General features: G+C 37.0%; 1 protein-coding gene across 1 annotated transcript; it reads right to left on the bottom strand.

The window, feature by feature from the left end:
- Positions 1–1068: 1068 nt before the first annotated feature.
- slc6a7 (solute carrier family 6 member 7) lies at positions 1069–17999 on the bottom strand. Its single transcript, XM_067424493.1, has 15 exons — positions 17420–17999; positions 16039–16264; positions 11949–12080; positions 11584–11732; positions 11432–11475; positions 9977–10115; positions 8963–9097; positions 8772–8875; positions 8556–8680; positions 8280–8392; positions 6809–6946; positions 6498–6597; positions 5124–5242; positions 4602–4775; positions 1069–1882 (listed from the first exon to the last, which is right to left on the bottom strand). The coding sequence occupies exons 1-15, from the start codon at positions 17540–17542 to the stop codon at positions 1715–1717; spliced, it is 1989 nt and encodes a 662-aa protein (XP_067280594.1). The 5' UTR covers positions 17543–17999; the 3' UTR covers positions 1069–1714.
- Positions 18000–19039: the final 1040 nt, after the last annotated feature.

Genomic DNA, 19039 nt, shown 5'->3' with positions numbered 1-19039 from the left:
ATATAGTAAATATAAATCTTCTTTCGAGTTTTTTTTCCCAAAGAATTCTGAATCCATCACGGCTTCCACTAAAAAGGTTGAGCATTAGTAATACCAATGTTTCTTGAGCAGCAAATCAGCATATTAGAATGATTTGAGATCATGAGACGGTCATGTGACACTGATGACTGGAGAAATGATGCTGAAAATATAGCTTTCATCACTGGAAGAAATTTTTCTGACGGTTCTCAGAGCTGAAGAGGTTTCTAGAGTAACTTCCTCAGCATTGCATGTTTTAAAAACTCTGCGCAATGAAGCTGATGATGAATCTGTAAATGTCTTTTTGAAACCGTCAGAGGAAGTAGCTATTGTTACACCAACAGAGTATGCAAACCCAACACTACACAGTGTATAGATCCACCAAATTCTTGAATTGTTCATCCAGGCTAAGCTGAACATATACCACTAAGAATAGTTTTACAAGTTGTTCATACAAATTTGTGGTAGCACTTTAGTTTAAGCTCCAATTTTCACTATCAACTAGTAGCTTATTAACATGCATATTACTAGGAAATTGACTGTTTATTAGTACTTATAAAGCACATATTAATGCCTTTTTCAGGCAGAACCAACCATAAACAACACCTATGTTAAGCATTAGTTAATCTTTTTTATTCTATATCCCTTGGACCTATTTTAGTCATAGCTTGGATCGAATTTGATACCTAAAAATAAGAACTACTGTCCTAACATAATAGCTACATTTATGCAACTGGCCCCAGAGCTTTTTCCCCTGTGCACTCTGTACACATTTTTGCTGTGTATTTAATACATCCTGAAGGTTTGTTTGAATTTACTGCAGTAGAGCAGAACATTAAATGACAAGCACTCTCAGAGAAACCATCTAAATCCAGATAGCTCAATGTGTAAGTGTCCACAACAAAGCCCCAACAAGAGCAGGTTTACCATCGTAACCATGGTGCTCTGAATAAACAAACCTATTTAAGAGCCTACTCTGTCATAAGGAATTATGCTTCATTCAAGTATGTACAGCCTTGGTAGAACAAGCTGAATCTGCCCTTAGTCAACAGACCAAACAGCTTTTACCGAGAAAATATTATGAAAACATTTTGATTTTATTTGCTGGATGTGTGGCATTTCAAAAACAAATATGAAAATGGTAATGTTTTTATACATTTTAACATTCTAAAGAGGGTTTACAGTGCCTCTTGTACTACATTTTCTTTTCTTGTGAACAGTTACTATTTAAATTACGGGTTTTTTTTTTTGCACGTCTCTTAACGGCATTGTCCTGACATTGAACGTCATTGATTTTACCTGGCTCTTGTATACAATGTACATTTTACTGTAAAGGAAAAACAGATCATGTTACTTAAGACTGTTACCTTATACAATAATTATTTACACTCTTTGAGGAAAAGACTCTGTGAATGGCATTAAATTGAATCCTTAGGACATCAAGTATTTAACCAGAGATACTTTTGCATTTGTTGCATTTCTCATCTCAGATTTTGGCCTTAGGCCCAGTACTATTTTAAATGAGCAACATCATCATAAATAAAAGATAAAAAAAGGTGCTAATAAATGTCCTACTAGTCAGTAACAATTTCAGTCCAGCTGGACTGGTGATGAAGAGTGTACCGTTCTCCAGACACAAGTCTTCACCAGTACTTGTCCTTTTGAGAGGGCGCCGTTCCGTTCCGTTGGTGCAGTGTTACGCCTCGCTTATGCCCTCCCAGTTCATGGCGGTGAAGTCCGCTTCAGTTAGGTTAACCGTGAATGGTCCCTCTATTCTCTGGGGCTCCACGTGCTGCTCCTGAGAGATTGTGTTTATGGTGTTGACGCGCCAGGAGTTGAGTGGACGGATGGATTTCTTAAAGCGCTGAATGTAAGAGACATGGGTCAAAATGAATATCATACATGCTATATGTTTATTACAAAAATTAAACACTTAATTAGCTCATTATCTACACTGCAGCATTACCTCTTTTCTCAACGTCCGACCGGTTTGATAAAAGATTTGGTCGCTCTAAACACCTCCTTTCTGAGAGCTACTCTGCTCTTATTGGTCAGATGGCCCAGGCTGTTGTGATTGGTTTACCACTTACAGCATATGTCAGAAACAAAATATTACTGCGATATAACCAGTAACAATGTCGTCAGTTTTACCACATCAGTTCGAGTCCTCATCCCTTGGAAGTGGATACAAAGTGAATTTGCTTTCACTGTGCAGAAAACAGCATCTTCTCGACATGTTGACAACACAAACCAGGCTGGCAGTTCAAAGTAGATGTTCAAAGCAGCCATTGAAGACCATATGCTGGCATTAATGCTAATTTGTTACAGACCTGCAAAGGTTTTTGCAGGAACTGAGACTGGAATTACTGACAACTCCATCAGGAAGGTCAGAATCAAATCAAATCTCTACAATGACTTAATTTTTCGTTCACTTTGATCTTTGAAACTTGATATTTTATACTCACAAAGAGCTATATTAAAAACTACATAAAAGGGTAACACTATACAATAAGGTTGTATTAGTTAACAATAGTTAATGCATTAGTTAACACTACAAACACCTCTGTTAAGCGTTAGTTAATCATTGTTAACGTTAGCTAATAAAAATACAACTGTTCATGTTAGTTCACAGTGCATTAACTAATGTTAACAAACATTTTAATAATGCATTGGTAAATGCTGAAATTAACAAAGATAAATAAATGCTTTAAAAGTGCAGTTCATTATTAGTTCATGTTAACTAATGAACCTTATTGTAAAGTGTTACCCATAAAATATATCCTAAAAAAGCATAATAGGAGGTACAATGAATATATTTTTTTAATTATTTAAAATGTATTAACAGTAATATTGTGAAATATTATTACAATGTAAAATAACGTTTCTATTGGACTATATTTTAAAATTAAAATGATTGCTGTGCTGTCAAAGCTGATTTATTTAGCATCATTACGTCAGTCTTCAGTGTCATATGATCCTTCAGAAATCATTCTAATATGATTATTTGCTGCTTAAAGTCGACATGAAACAGGTGCCGACTAATCTTTTTTTCCCTATAGTGATGTACACCGATCAGGCATAACATTATGACAGGTGAAGTGAATAACACTGATTATCTCTTCATCACGGCTACTGTTAGTGGGTGGGATATATTAGGCAGCAAGTGAACATTCTGTCCTCAAAGTTGACGTGTTAGAAGCAGGAAAAATGGGCAAGCATAAGGATTTAAGCGAGTTTGACAAGGGCCAAATTGTGATGGCAAGACGACTGGGTCAGAGCATCTCCAAAACTGCAGCTCTTGTGGGGTGTTACCAGTCTGCAGTGGTCAGTAGCTATCAAAAGTGGTCCAAGGAAGAAACAGCGACAAGGTCATGGGTGGCCAAGGCTCATTGATGCACGTGGGGAGCAAAGGCTGGCCTGTGTGGTCCAATCAAACAGACGAGCTGTAGCTCAAATTGCTCAAGAAGTTAATGCTGGTTCTGATAGAAAGGTGTCAGAATACACAGTGCATCGCAGTTTGTTGCGTATGGGGCTGCATAGCTGCAGACCAGTCAGGGTGCCCATGCTGACGCCTAGCCACCGGCGAAAGTGCCAACAGTGGGCATGTGAGCATCAGACCTGCACCACTGAGCAATGGAAGAAGGTGAACTGGTCTGATGAATCATGTTTTCTTTTACATCACATGGATGGCCGGGTGCGTGTGTTGCTTACCTGGGGAACACATGGCACCATGATGCACTATGGGAAGAGGGCAAGCCGGCGGAGGCAGTATGATGCTTTGGGCAATGTTCTGCTGGGAAACCTTGGGTCCTGCCATCCCCGTGGATGTTACTTTGACACGTACCACCTACCGAAGCAGACCATTGTTGCAGACCATGTACACCCTTTCACGGAAATGGTATTGCCTGGTGGCTTCTTTCAGTAGGAGGTGTTTATGTTGAGGTGTTGACTTGGTCTCCAAATTACCCAGATCTCAAACCAATCAAGCATCCGTGAGATGTCCTGAACAAATGAGTCAGATTCATGGAGGACCCACCTCACAACTTACTTAAAGTATCTTCTGCTAACCTCGATGGGTCGGGGCTGTTTTGGCAGCAAAGGGGGGACCAACCCAATATTAGGGCAATATCCTATCATGGTCATAATGTTATGCCTGATGATCGGTGTATATCCAAGTGAAATTGCTTCTGAAATTCTGAAAAAAAATGTATGGCAGGTCTTGATTTCATTCATCGGGTATTGATTGGATCGTTTGGAATTTGAGTGTTGCTAACAAAAATCAAGGCGAACACGAGACAGACTGCGATAGCCCCACCCTTTCGCCATAACACATGACAAGTGCACAGATAAATAATTTATAATAAGCACTATTTCATAAAAATAAATATTTGTCTATTTTGAATTCATGGCGACTTTAAGAAACATTTCTTATCATCACGATTCAAAACAGTTGAGCTGGTTAAAATTTTTGTGAAAACTATTTATTTGAAATGCAAAAAATACTTTTGCTCCGTTTAATGCATCATTGCTGAAGTCAAATGATTAAAAGTATACTGTATATATGGAGGTTTGGCGGGACTTACATCTTTAAGAGTGCCAGACTCTTTACTGACAGCCACAATTGCCCAGATGAGAATCTGCAGACAGCAGAAGGCACCCATACACACGCCCAGTGCTTTGCCCCAGGTCGGAAATATGTATGAGCCGTAGGTCAGAGATGTGCGGTACATCTCGATGAAGATGTAGGTCAGGATAAACTGTACAGAGGAAACAATCTCTTAGCATTCTGAATATAAAGACAGACGCCTCTGTGAATGGGACCACCACTGTCAGTGAGATACAGTGTCCCAGTAACCCTGAATTATTCATTACACTGGATGCAGGACAGACAATGGTGTTTGATTCCACTTTACTGCAGAGGCAAGTTTCTCATCATAGTACAATTCTGCTCTGACCCTTAAAAGTCTGATACATACATTTTTCCATATTATATTAACAATTACATTACCGTTCATAATAAACAGATACCTCACAACATGCATCATTACATGTTAAAGCATGAGGCTGATTCCAAATAACAACCCAAACAAAAACCGGACACGCACCGTTAGCAGGAAGGGAGTGAAAACCACCCAGCAGGCTTTAAAGTACCACAGCACTTTTGTGCACCAGGGCGGACAATGACAGATCATGTCCACGATGTCCTGACAGAACTGGTTCACCCCTGCAATTACATCAGCATATGCAAATATAATATAGATCACAGAATGCAGTCACATGATGTATGAAAAATGTGACATTGTGGTTGATAACTCTTACTGCAAGAAATTGTAGTCATTTTATATAAAGCTTCTAAACAAACTCTGGTGCGGTTCGTGAATGAATATGAACACAACACGTACCAAAGACATGTAAACAAACCAAACACACGAAGATGAGACCCTAAATGCTCAAGAATGCTCAATCATTCTTTTTTTCTCATCATAGTCACGACGTTGCCCATCACAGTTCAGTACAGGCATCAGAACCGCGTCTCCTCACAGCAGATCTTTGTTTGTGTGCGTGATGAAGGGACTCCTGCCGCTGTTTTGACTCCTTTACAGATTTTATAAGCTCTTTGCGAGTTCTCAGCTGGTCAAAATACCATCATATGTCAGATACGCGCATACAACGAGTGCATTTAGCCCAGCACACAGCATTGTTTTGGAAGTTCAGCAAGTTCTGTCATGAAATATACATAATAAAAGCTGACTAGTCAGGTTGTGAACATAGGTTATACACCTTTGGTTCAGTGTTAAAATGCCAGTGTGAACGCTAAGTGGACACGGACTAAATGTTTTAGGGTTTGTTCACTCTTGTAGTTTGGTTCTCTTAGTTCTTTTTGTCCAAACCAAAAATAAGATTATATATTTAGTCTTGATTCACACAAATTTTTAAGACCGAACCTGAAGATACAAAACGACTTTTATGATGTATATTTTTGTGACTGAACTTACAGAACATTGAAAATGCTGTGTCCTAGAATAAACACGCTTGTTGTAAGTGCATACCTATGATGGTACTTTTACCATCTGAGAACTGAGAAGTAAAGAAGTAAAAACAGCACCAGGAATTCCTCTGTCACACACACACACACACACACACACAAACAGACAAAAATCTGCTGCAAAAAAACAGGTGTGCTTGAGCATATAGGGTCTGATCTTGTGACATTTTTGGTTAGTTTAGATGAATGCAACATGGACTAGACAAATTGCACCAGGGTCCATTTGCAAGTGGATCGAGACCCATCTTTTCAGCAGTCTTGATCCGCTTTTTGTGTGCATGAGGGTTCAGATGGCAGCACTCACACTTATTCAAATGAACCACACTGACAGAGCAATCGCACCAGAGTTCGTTTTAATCAAACCAAACTAGTGCAAACACACTCTTAAATTACTATATTACCATCACCCATGAGGAAATTAAAGATAGTGTACCATAGAAAAATGAGATGCCAATGCACATGAAGAGAGTAATGATGATGAGACCAAAGCTAGTGCTGAAGGAGTCTATGAGCGTGAACCAGTATATCCCACCCTGTGATGGAAAAACACAGGACAAAATGAAAGCATGAGACAACAAAACAATAATAATAGCGTGAAGATAATTCCAAATTGACAATATGAAGATGGACAAGATGATGAATTATGCTATTAAACATTTCATAAGCATTACTAAACTTTGGACATCTGTATTTATAAAAATGTCCAAAACTTAATGCTAATATCAGTTTATTTGCTCCTCTTACATCAGTGATAAGCAGCAGGCCCATCAGATAGAAGGCGAAACAAAGCAGCCCCAGGAACAGCGTCTTGTGCTTCAAATTGGATCTGAGCTCAGGAAACTCATCCAGCACTGCTGTACAGATGCCCTCCATGTTACCAAACTACAGGAAAGAAAGAGAGCGTCCCAATAGCAAGAATTAGACAAAGGACTGTGTCCTCTCTTAACCTGTCAGGAGTGTACAAACATGTCATAAGTTTCGCTGACATCCGCATCAACTAAATTAAACAGATCCTTGCTTTGCTGTTAGATCAACACAAGCACTGCTGTGTGCCATCATCTACCTTCATCTGTTTGTGCTCATGTTTATATTTATGCATTTGGCAGACATACGCCAAACCGACTTTCAGTATATTCAAGCTATATTTTACCATTTATATATAAAGATGTATGACTAATATGTAGCAAAACATACTCTGAAACTGAACTTAGTGACAATGAGAGAAAGGCATTGCTTTAAGACAGAGGAAGGAAAACCGCTGTGTTACTGCACATCCCATCGATGAGCTACAACACTCATTTCAGTAATGTGCGTGAAGACAGGATGTATTGTACACTGTTACTTCACACATCTCTTGACAAATCTGCTTTCTGAATACTGAGGTTCATGCAATAATGTTTCTAATCCAGAAACACTGAATCCTGATCACTTGAATTCATATCAAGTTCTCACGCTGTTTAACCAATCAGGTTTCCATGGCATTTCTAGTCATTTAATTTACTTTTAATTTTTATAGAAATAAATGGGCAGATATGTATTTTAGTTACCACTCTTTTAAATTCAACTGAAATACTTTGTTATTATGTATATACACATGTGCACAAAAATAATTTATACACTACCTTTCAAAAGTTTAGGGTTAGATTTAAAGAAATTAATACTTTTATTTTGTCTGGCTATCACCAGACCAAGCTCAATTTAAGATTGAACATTGGTCTGGGGAGTCTGCTATGTATTTTCTACTGCACAAGAGGCGTGATAAACGAGCATTTTTCAAATGACTCTGTACGCAATTGGATAGTCCTTCAACCAATCAGATCACAAGAGGCGTGATCAACAGGCAACGACCCATCACTTCTCAATCCGTCATCATGTTAAACCTGACAATAGCGCCAGGTGGATAAGCCAGTGTGTGATTGGTTTCTGCAAAAGTGTAACAGAATGTAGAAATTAATGTAAAGGTTTTCAGACTGAGTTACAGGGTGAAATCATATCGCCAGCAGATCGGGCTGGGTTTACCCACTCTAACTTTTATTAAGAATGGATGCAGAATATTGATCAAAAGTGACAGTAAAGATAAATTCTTTTTACCAACTCCAAACCTTTGAATGGTAGTGTATCTGAGCATGCTGTGACACTAGAAACAACATGAAAAATGGTCTGCAACATAAATAACTGTCAAACATAAAAACCTGAATGCACGGCAGGGTCTTACCAGTGTGTCCACTCCCAGCATAAAGAGCATGAGAAAAAACAGAATGGACCAAAACACTGATCCAGGGAGAAGAGCCAATGCTTCTGGGTAGGCAACAAATGCCAGACCAGGACCTAAAAGGTTAAATGAAAATTAATAAACTATGCAATGGCTTTGAAATTGCAAAGATTTGCAAGCATTTGAAGTGACTGTAAATCATAGAGCTGCTGTGTGCTGAGCTATGTGGGATTTCAATCATTTTCTGGGAAGTAACACGACAGGCTAAACAGGCTGTACCTGTGTCTGCCACCTGACCCACGGGCACTCCCTTCCTCCAAGCCATGTGACCCAAGATAGAGAAAATGGCAAAGCCTGCAAAAAAGCTGGTAGCGCAGTTCCCTATGGTGATAATCAGAGTATCCCTGCAGGAAAGTAATCATTTTGAGACCTTAAGTAATGTTTAATATGGCAAAAAGAAACAACAAAGTGTTTTCCCAGAGTAAAAAGTCTTACCTGATTACATTATTATCAAATTTATTGTAAGACGCCATTGACAGAAGGCCACCAACCCCAATACCCAAAGAATAAAAGATCTGCGACGCAGCATCATTCCACACCTACAATAAAAGGAAGTACAAAACTGAAGGAAATGGAAAACTGTAGCATTGATTACAATTTTTTTTTTACCATTTAGTAAATGCTACCTGTGCATTAGCCAAATGGGCCCAGTTTGGGGTGAGGTAGAAGGCGACACCGTTTAAGGAGCCCTCAAGGGTGGCTCCTCTGATGATGAGGACCACCAACACAAAATAGGGGAAGGTGGCAGTCACATACACCACCTTAGATCAGAGGAAAGATGGGAAATTGATTTCTGTCATGTAGAATATATATCTCCTTTACCCTGTAATGGCCTCATATGAGGTCCACAGACTCCACACCAGGGAAATTATAGTTAACTAAAGCCATGAAGAATTGAATAAAATATATTTTAAAAATATATAAATATTTTATTTTAGCTAGTTATTGAGACAATGAGCTCACATAATCTGTGAGTTTGGCCTCTAGTGCTTGTACATCAATAGAGCAACTTCTTAACAGAAAGTCTAATTTATATTTTAAAAACAATATAGAGTAGCGCCCCAAAAAAAGCCAGCTATTTGCCCTTCTCCATTTCATTCGCTTTCTTTCCCGCTCGCTTGTGTAAGCCACGTTGCCCAGGGTGATTTATTCTAATAGTAGGCCTATTCATGCATACTCTGTCTGAAATCCGAACAGAAGTTGTCAAAGGAGACGCATTTAAAATTAATGTTTTACCAGAAAACGGTACATGCATCTCTGACAACTCTGAATCATCAAAAACACACTTTTATACCCTGGAAACAGATATTCTGTCTCTCGCTCGATTTACAAGATATTGCATTTAATTTGCTATCTATATGCAGGTGGGATGTCTGTGATGTACTAAAATAACTGCAACTAAAATTAAAATAAATAACAGCTATACAGATGTAAAAAAAAAAAAAAAAAAAAAAGACAAAAACAAACAACAAAATTACTTAAAATATAATTTAAATAAAAACATTCAAAATATTCCTAAAAACGGTAGTAGTATGTTAATAATATTTAAATAACACTGGATATTTCTGAATATTTAAATTACACCCATTTCCTATTGGTAAAAATGCCAACTGGATCCACAATTGGCATCTCTATCTTACCTTGCCAGAGCTGCGAATGCCCTTGAGCATGCAGAGAAAAATGACGACCCAGGCTGCCAGCAAACAGAGAGCTAGAGGCCAACGCACTGGACCGGGATCATGCAGCCCTTCACTGTTAACCACACCCAGAACCTTTACACTGAACACACACAAAAAACTGTGTAAGCCTCAATTTCAACACTCAGTAATGTGCCATCGGCTAGTACTGTTTCAAGTGGTTGTGTGGTACATTAGCCTTAATCTCAACACACAACACTAGAACAGATGTTAGAGGTCTGTGTGTGTCAGTAAAAGCAGGACTTTGGACTTGGGACACATTTGCTGTACATTATCACATCTCTAACTGTGGTATTTTTAGATTCAAGGATGAAAACAAACATGAAACAGGGCAAACAAATTAGGTTATTAGTCATTAATTTATGCAGGTGAGCGTGGCAATACTTTTACAGCATTCATTTAATCTACCAAGTCTCATGCTCACCCAGGGTTTTTTTTTATCAAAAGTACAGTGAAAACAGTAATGTTACGACAATTTAATTAATTTAAATTTTCTATTGTAGTATATTTTAAAATGTCATTTATTCCTGTGATGAAAATGCTGAATTTTCAGCATCATCACTTCAGTCTTCAGAGTCACGTGATCCTTTAGAAATCATTCTAATAGTCTGATTTGCTGCTCAGAAACATTTCTAATTATTATTAATGTCGAAAACAATTGTGCCACTTAATATTTGTGATACATTGAAAGAATGATACAGAAAGAAAATTTTGTAACAATATAAATATCTTTAAAGACCCTTTTGATAAATGTAATGCATCCATGCTTGATAAAGGTATTCATCTAAAAAAAAAAAGTAATAATTCAACACATATTTAACAAATAAAACAGTTATAGGCATTAATATATACAAATAATTATGAATACTATATTTATAAATACACATTAATAAAAGCTGCCTTTATTTTTATTATTTCATAACACCTAATGCATACAATAATGCTAACAGATTTAACCTTATTGTAAAATGATACCCACATTTTTATGGAACTTTATGGAAAACAATTTGTATATAAACTGTCCCATTAATTTTAATGCAAGTTTACTTAAAGGTGTTTTTTTTTGTTTTTTTGTTTTTTACAGTTTGACAGAAATTTGTTCTGCTTGTGCTTCATATACAAGTTTAGTATTTCAAGCATTTTTACAAACTCCAACATTTACTGAGACACAAAATATAAATATAAGTGGCTTACACATCACATCAAAACTGTTCACATTTTATGGATTATCAGTTAATATATTAATATACTACTTTCAAAATCAATGTAATCAATGGTATTTATAAAGTAATATTTCATTTCATTGCATTTATTTATAAAAGACGGCAATTTACAGACTATTTTAGTAAATTTGTATAGAGAACCTGAGAAAACAAAAGAATAATTGAGAATGCGTACTTCCAGAAGACCTCAGAGGGACTTTGGCTGACATTAGTTTTGTTCTGTGGATAAAAAAAATTGGTAACATAGATGATAGGCAGTCGTCAATATGGTTACAAATTACAATTGTTAAGCATTTTGTGCTAACTTAGCAGAAAAGTAAAACTTACTTTACAAAGGGCAATGTTATGCAGAGCATCACATGACCAGGGCAGAGGACTTTGGAAAGAGCTGCCCAGGTAGTAGAATGTCCAAGCGATAATGACATTATAATAGAGACACACAAGAATGGACACACACAGCATCCCTATGCCAATCCCTGCAACGAGGCCAGGACAACACAATCATCTCCATTTGTTTAGCCCTGTATTTAATTATTGATTATTACAACACAGAAGGACCATTTATTCTTACTTCTTATACAAAGTGGAGCTACACGACTGAGTAATGAAAATAACTCAAAACTAAATTTACATAGTCTATTTACATACCAAAATCATGCTGCTGAACTGATGAAATACATGTGTTGTGGTACCTTTGAGGAGGGGACAGCACTTCCAAACGGTAATGGGACCCGCCGCGCCATACTGGCCCAGGCTGAGCTCCATGAGGAAGAGCGGCATACCCGTGAAGAAGAGCATGATGAAGTATGGGATGAGAAATACACCTGCAACCCAACAGACGATAACAGTCAATGTTCTATTTCAATCAATCAATAAACTTTATTTACATAGTGCTTTTAATGACAGTTGTTTCAAAGAAGTTTCATTTTAGTGTCCCCAACTGAGCAAGCCAAGCCAAAGGCGACAGTGGCAAGGAACCAAAACTCCATCAGGACATGATGGAGAAAAATAAAACTTGGGAGAAAGCAGACTCAGCCGGGGTGCCAGTTCTCCTCTGGCCTATTATCAAACAGTGTATGATTATTATTCTGGCAACCCTGCAAGTCATAAAACTTGTAGTAAATTTGTACAAATTTCAGAAATGTATACGCTTGTTTTGTTGCTCAAACAGTAGAGCACGGTGCTAGCAACACCAAGATCATAGGTTTGATTCCAGGGAAAAGTGAGAACTAATCAAATGTATACCTTGAAGGCAAAGCAAGTCACTTTGGACAAAAGCTTCTGCCAAATGATCAAAAAAATGTCCTGGTCATTTTTGGTTTAAATTTTTATTTTTGGCCTTTTTGAACACGTATTGTATTATACTATTGGTATTTTCATACCAATAGCAAAGACAAGACAGGAAATTAAGGGGTGAGGAGGGGTTCACCTGCAGAAGCACCACAGCTCAACATGTTGGAGCATGTACATTAACCACTGAGCCACAACCACAAATTATGTCTTTTGTGCCAGAGATTCCACACTACTAAATCACTGGGTTTTGTCAATAGGCTATTTTTCTCCTCAGGATTTGTTTTATTGATACATTTCACATTAATTAAGCCTCTTCAAAAATCCAGAACCTTAAAAACACAGCGTAGACTGCAAACAGTAAATATCCACCTCTGTATATGAAAACCTGAACCTTTGTGTTGTTCAAAACTTGTTAGAAAGATTGGGATAGCAGAACAGATTTCAGGAACAAAAATGTAATAAAACTTTAAAACTGGCCAAAAAAATACAACATTTGTATCATGTAATATATACACACATTTGTTTGTTTTGCTCTTTATTAGATTAACTATTAAAGTAATAAATTAAAAGTAGACATTAGGCTACCTATTAAGCCTTTGGGTAGCCTACAGTAAAGTAAAACAGGGGAATCACAGGGTACCTAACCTCACGATACATGGCTCAAAATACCAATAAAATCCCAATACAGAAATTCTATAGGCCCAGTTGTTTAATAATAACCTGATTGGATTTCAGCAATCAGATTGGCTCAAATATGGAAAATAGATTGTTTAAAGGTCCCGTTCTTCTCGATTCCATCTTTCAAACTTTAGTTAGTGTGTAATGTTGCTGTTAGAGCATAAATAATACCTGTAAAATTATAAAGCTCAAAGTTCAATGCCAAGCGAGATATTTTATTTTAAAAAGTTCCCTTTCAAAGCCTACAGCGAACGGCCGGTTTGGACTACACCCCTGCACTTCCTGCAGGAATGACATCACTAGAACCGTTTGTTGACTAACCCCCCGCCCACAAGTACACGCAAAATAGGGGGCGTGGTCTTGATGCTCTTCCACGTGGAGAAGAGCGTGCGTACAGCACTTGCATCTCCCCGTTATGGTAAGAGGCGGGACCTTTCCGGGGAAAGTGCGCTAAGCGGCTGTCCAATCACAACACGGGAAGCGCTGGCCCAATCAGAACTCGTTACGTGTTTCTGAAGGAGGGACTTCATAGAACAAGGAAATCATCAGGCCGTTTTTAGGACAGAGGAAACAGCGCTGTACAGATAAGTAAATTGTGTGAAAAATACTGTGTTTTTTTACACGCGAAACATGACCTCATGTTATGCACACTGTAAACATAATCAAAGCTTCGAAAACACGTGAAGAACGGGACCTTTAAAGAAAAATAAAATATTCTGAAATTGGATTAGACCACAAAATCCAATCTTGGTTTTGATCTGGATCAAATTGTCAGTTTGTGTTGTTCAAATCTTTTTAAAGGGGTACTTCAGTGCTGGGAAGATGGGTCTGTATTTAAACTGGGTCATCAATGTAGAAGAAATGTGAAATTATTTTTGAATTTGGTGCCTTCTACACTGAGAAAAGACAGAAAATGTATTTGTCTCATGAGGATGAAAGACTACAATTTCCAGAATGCTTCGCTGCCCTGTGAGGCCATTCCCAAAACCACCAACTTGATTACTGTGACTGAGTTAGAGAAGACACTACAATTAAAAACTGAACATGTCTGTTCAATATAATGAGTGAGTCACCGCGCGAGTATCACAGCACTGAGCACTAACTGCAGGAGATTGGGATACCTCTGATCCAAAAAAAATGAATTATACTGATCCCAGCAGAAGGGTGGATTTCAGGAACAAAAATGTAACAAAACTTTGTTTCATGTAATTAATGTCACACATTAATTATTTGATATCAAGTTATTATTGAAATAACTTGAATAAAAAAAAAGCCATATTTTTTACAATAGTTGTAAATATCAAACAAAAATATATTTAATTTCAAGTGATTTTATAACCTTTTATATTTAGAATCATAAAACATGAACCAGTCAAAAGTTCAAAAGCAAACAAAGTTTCTCGAATGAACACTACATCAAACTTTCTGAACAACCGGGCCTTCATGAACATTACTGAAACATCTAGATTCAAACACCCATGCGATCTTATTCCTAAAGGTCATTGATTCTCCTGTATTTTAAACCTTTGACGAAAACAATCCCAGCAAACATTCAAATCTGTGTTGGTGCGGCCGCTGAGAGAGCATCTTGTATAGACACAAAAAACAACTTCACAAACAACTACCACACAGAATCATTATTTCTGTCTTTTACAATAATTCAGAATAAATCACAGTAGTATTGGGATTAAAGTTTATAGTTTGGATATGGTAGCGATAAAAGAGAAAATCACCTTTCTGACACTGACAAAAAAAAAGATTGCATCAATTACATTGTTACACCAGAAGGTGGCAACAAGTGATAAATGTCATTGAATGTCACAAATGTCACTTTGACATTGAATCATTCATTCAAAAGATTTGTTCAAAAATGCTTTTTTATCTAGTAAATGAAACAAAAGAAGTCTTTAGTAGCAAATCATTGAATCATTCACTCAAACAGAATTTTAAAGAAAATAATTAATTCAAATTAACTACTTTTAAAAAATATATACTGAACTGTTTATTTGTCTATTCAGAATCGTGTGAGGATCGTTATCTCCATTTTAAACCAAAAAAATTGTGATTCTCAGTTTACCCAGCATCATGCAGCTGTGTATGTATGCATGCATATATTGGTGTGTAATATGTAAGAGAAAATGGAGCCATTTAGGCTTCCACTTTCAGACGCCACCGGCTCTTTCTTGCTGCGTTTCTATGGTTTCAAGTCTAGAATCTATTTAGCAACATTTCATTGTTCCAAAGCGACATTCAAAGTGTTGTTTAGCACAATCCATGAAATTCATGTTTGAAAGTCTCTTTTTTTTAAAGAATGTATACTATTGTAACAAAAAATAAAACCTCCTAGTGCTTTTCTACATCACCATCCCACAATCGTTGAACAGGTGTCTTTTCTACCTTTACTCTTTACATTGCAAATTTTTTTTTGAAGCCTTCTTGGTTTAGGAAAATGTGTTTCCGAGGTTTAAAGAGAAATGTGCCCTCCTACCTACTAGTCTACAGGGAAGGGTTTTGGTTTTGGTTGGTTGGTCAAGGGGGATGGATTTCAGCTTAGGGTGACTAGCGTCGTGGTTTACCGTGAAAGACCCATTCACAAAATCATGTAGGAATTTTGAATGGGGCAAAATCACAGGCAGACACTGATTGTTTTAGTTTTAAGGTGCTAGGTTGTATGACAAATTTTCACTAAATAATGGTGAATTAACCACACATGTATACTGAATTTTTACACCGTTTTGTTTTACAACTCAAAATAATCCACAATGTACATTCTGTTCATCCTAACAGATTCTTTTTCATACTGTTGCTCACCTCCTCCATTTCGGTAGCAGAGGTAGGGGAATCTCCAGACATTTCCCAGGCCAACACAGTAGCCAATACAGGAGAGAAGAAATTCATATTTGCCGCCCCACTGTTCTCTAGGAGGCTGAGCAGGAGAAGCCGGTGTAGAGAATGGAGGCTGATGCTCAGTTTGGGACTGGGATACAGGGCTGATGACATCATTAGAAGACACAATCCCATTCTGATGTGCTGGACTCTGCCAAGAAGATAAAATCTTATGAGCATGATCAAACAACCATAAAACAAATTAGCACACTTCCTTGTCTTTCAATAATGGCAGAAGATACAAAGCAGTAAGTTCTCAATTTGAATCAGGCCGTCAGCAGGCTTTAGGCATCACCCTGGCAACCGCCATGCCACACCCTAGCAACCATCTATCTGACCTAAAAACATTCTAGCTTTAGCTTCTTTAAACTTCAAACTATTCAAATTATACCTCAAGAATTTAAAGCTACTTAAAATTTTTCATCATGACTTTTTCATGCCAACATCAAAGTTTATCTGGACAAACACTTTCATCTAGTTTGCATAACTTCTGAGCTGAAAACTATACTCTATAAGCCTGTACTGAACTTCACTAAAGTCTAGGATGAGGAACTAACAGTCAGTTTGGTTTGTGCAGTGGGAACATTATAAAAGGGAAGTCATTTGATTGCTAATAAGTAGGCTACATGGATGACACACTACTGGACTAAGGTGATTGTATGTAAGGAAAATGTGACATTGTTTGCAGGCCTTTTTCATAATAATAATAATAATAATAATAATAATAATAATAATAATAATAATAAGGTGTTATTATTTTGTCTATGATATGCAGTTCAACATTACATTTTGAAATCATAGTTGTCATCTTCATTTACTTTTCCTTTCAGAAATATAGTAGCTTATTTCAATTTTGCAAATGAATTCATTCAAATTAATAATTTTCAAATTTATAATTTATTGATCTATTATCTACCAAGGGGATGCTGACGAGAAAACATTCACTTAAATTGTATGAAAAGAAGAAAGTGAACAGTGACTGAGGCTGTAATTCTCGTTTTAAATGCAAGTCAAATATGTATGGAACTAAATGAGGGTATTAGCATCTTGGATTAAATACTCCTTACCACAGTTTTAATAATACTAACTAAACTTTGAACTTTTATTAAACCTTTAAAAACAAAACTAGTGTTGAAACGCTGCCGTGAACAGGAATGAGGGCAGACGGGTTGTGTTACCTCGAAAGACCAATAAGCCAATAGTGTTCACACGAGTCTACGTTTCTTTCAAAACTCAAATAACATCAGAAACATGTTCCTTTTCTCGTGTAAAATAAGTATTCGCGTGTAATAGTATTAATAAGTACCTCTCTTGTAGCTGCTTCGTTCACAGTCACACCGTTTCCAGGTGCTGCTCTCGCCTCCTCACTCGGCATCTCCCCAGCGCTTTTCTTCTGATGCACGCTACATTGTTCACTTATTGGTTTCATCGAGAACCCTGGTTGACTGTTAAAACAGAATGCAGAGTTCTGGAGACTTTTAATAGAACCCTTAGAATAAAATAGAGTAACCCTCCTGACTGCAAAGCGCAGGTGGATTGCGATGATCCATGTTGTTGGTTGGTTGGGGGAGGAGGAATAGATGAAGGGAGGCGCCGGTGTCTGTTCCGCACACAAAGCGCACCTTCCTGCAGGTAAACCTCGTATATAATGCCCCGCCTAGGAAAACTGTTGGTCATTCCCATCCTCCATTATTTTTTACATATATTAGTGCATATATTAAGCTTTCAGTCTATCTTTGTTTATTGACAAGTCCTTTGTCTAGCCTACACGCCGGTGCGTCAAATGGTTTGCGAGTTCTGGCATTGAAAGCCTTTTTTTCGCCTGACGAAGATAACTTTTGGTTGTCAGTGCTCAGGCGATAAACGTATTTGTCTCGTTTCAACAGGAAGTCACTTCAGCAAGTTCACTTCAACAGCAGGAAACCGCAGTGTGTCTTGGCTTGGCATGACACGAACTCGTTTTAATAGCAACAGACAAAAAAAAATCAATTTTATTTATAAAAAATAAAAATGTAATAAAATTTAATTTAAGTTTTATTCAATCAATATATACAAATGCTATTTGTTTGTGTATTTATTCATAAAAATGTATTCAATATTCATTATTTATTTATGCATTTATTTTAATATATAAACATCTTCCACCAAATGCTTTTACAAAGTAGCATTAATTATCAGTTTTTATATCATAATCAGTTGTCTGCAAACTAATAAACAGCTTTGCAATCCCTAAATATAGTTGTATTTGTGAGTTCACATGTTATTGAAATAGGAGCTTGGTAAAGAGACAAAAAAATGTAGAGATTTTAATCTTTATAATTCAAACCTGAACCTATTGTTACATGGTCACAATCTAGATGAAGCTATTTCCATCACGGTGAAGTTTGGTAAAGTGTACTCAATCTTAAGTGTTAATATATCCTAACTATCAATGGGACAAATGAACAGAATGGTTACCAGTCAAACTAATTTAAACATCATGAATTTTGGGATGTACCATACTGTGCAAAAGTCTTAGGCACGTAGGTATTTTCACCCTCCAAAAATGCTTTTTATGCCAGTTATTTATAGATTTTGCAATAGTGTGTCAGTAGGTAATATCACTTTACATTTTCAAACATTCATTTCCCCATTAATTGTAATAATCCAGTCCAGTGAGATTTTTGTATGCAGAAGGAGTGTGCTGTTTGATCCACATGGAGATCTAATCTCACCATCATCGAGTCCATCTGTGATTACATGAAGAAACTGAAAGAACCGCAACAACATCTCCAAGACGCTTAAAGAAACCTATAACATACTGATTCAATACTACAATTTGAGACATACAAAATGCAAAACTACGAACATGCAAAAAGTTTATTAATGTCTGAACACACAAATCTTATTTGATCACTTGCAAATTATTGTGCGGATAGTCTGCCTG

Source organism: Pseudorasbora parva, chromosome 18 (genome assembly GCF_024679245.1).
Source record: "Pseudorasbora parva isolate DD20220531a chromosome 18, ASM2467924v1, whole genome shotgun sequence".
Lineage (NCBI taxonomy): Eukaryota > Metazoa > Chordata > Actinopteri > Cypriniformes > Gobionidae > Pseudorasbora > Pseudorasbora parva.
Note: the sequence above shows the minus strand (reverse complement) of the source record. Positions and strands in the feature narration are given on the sequence as shown.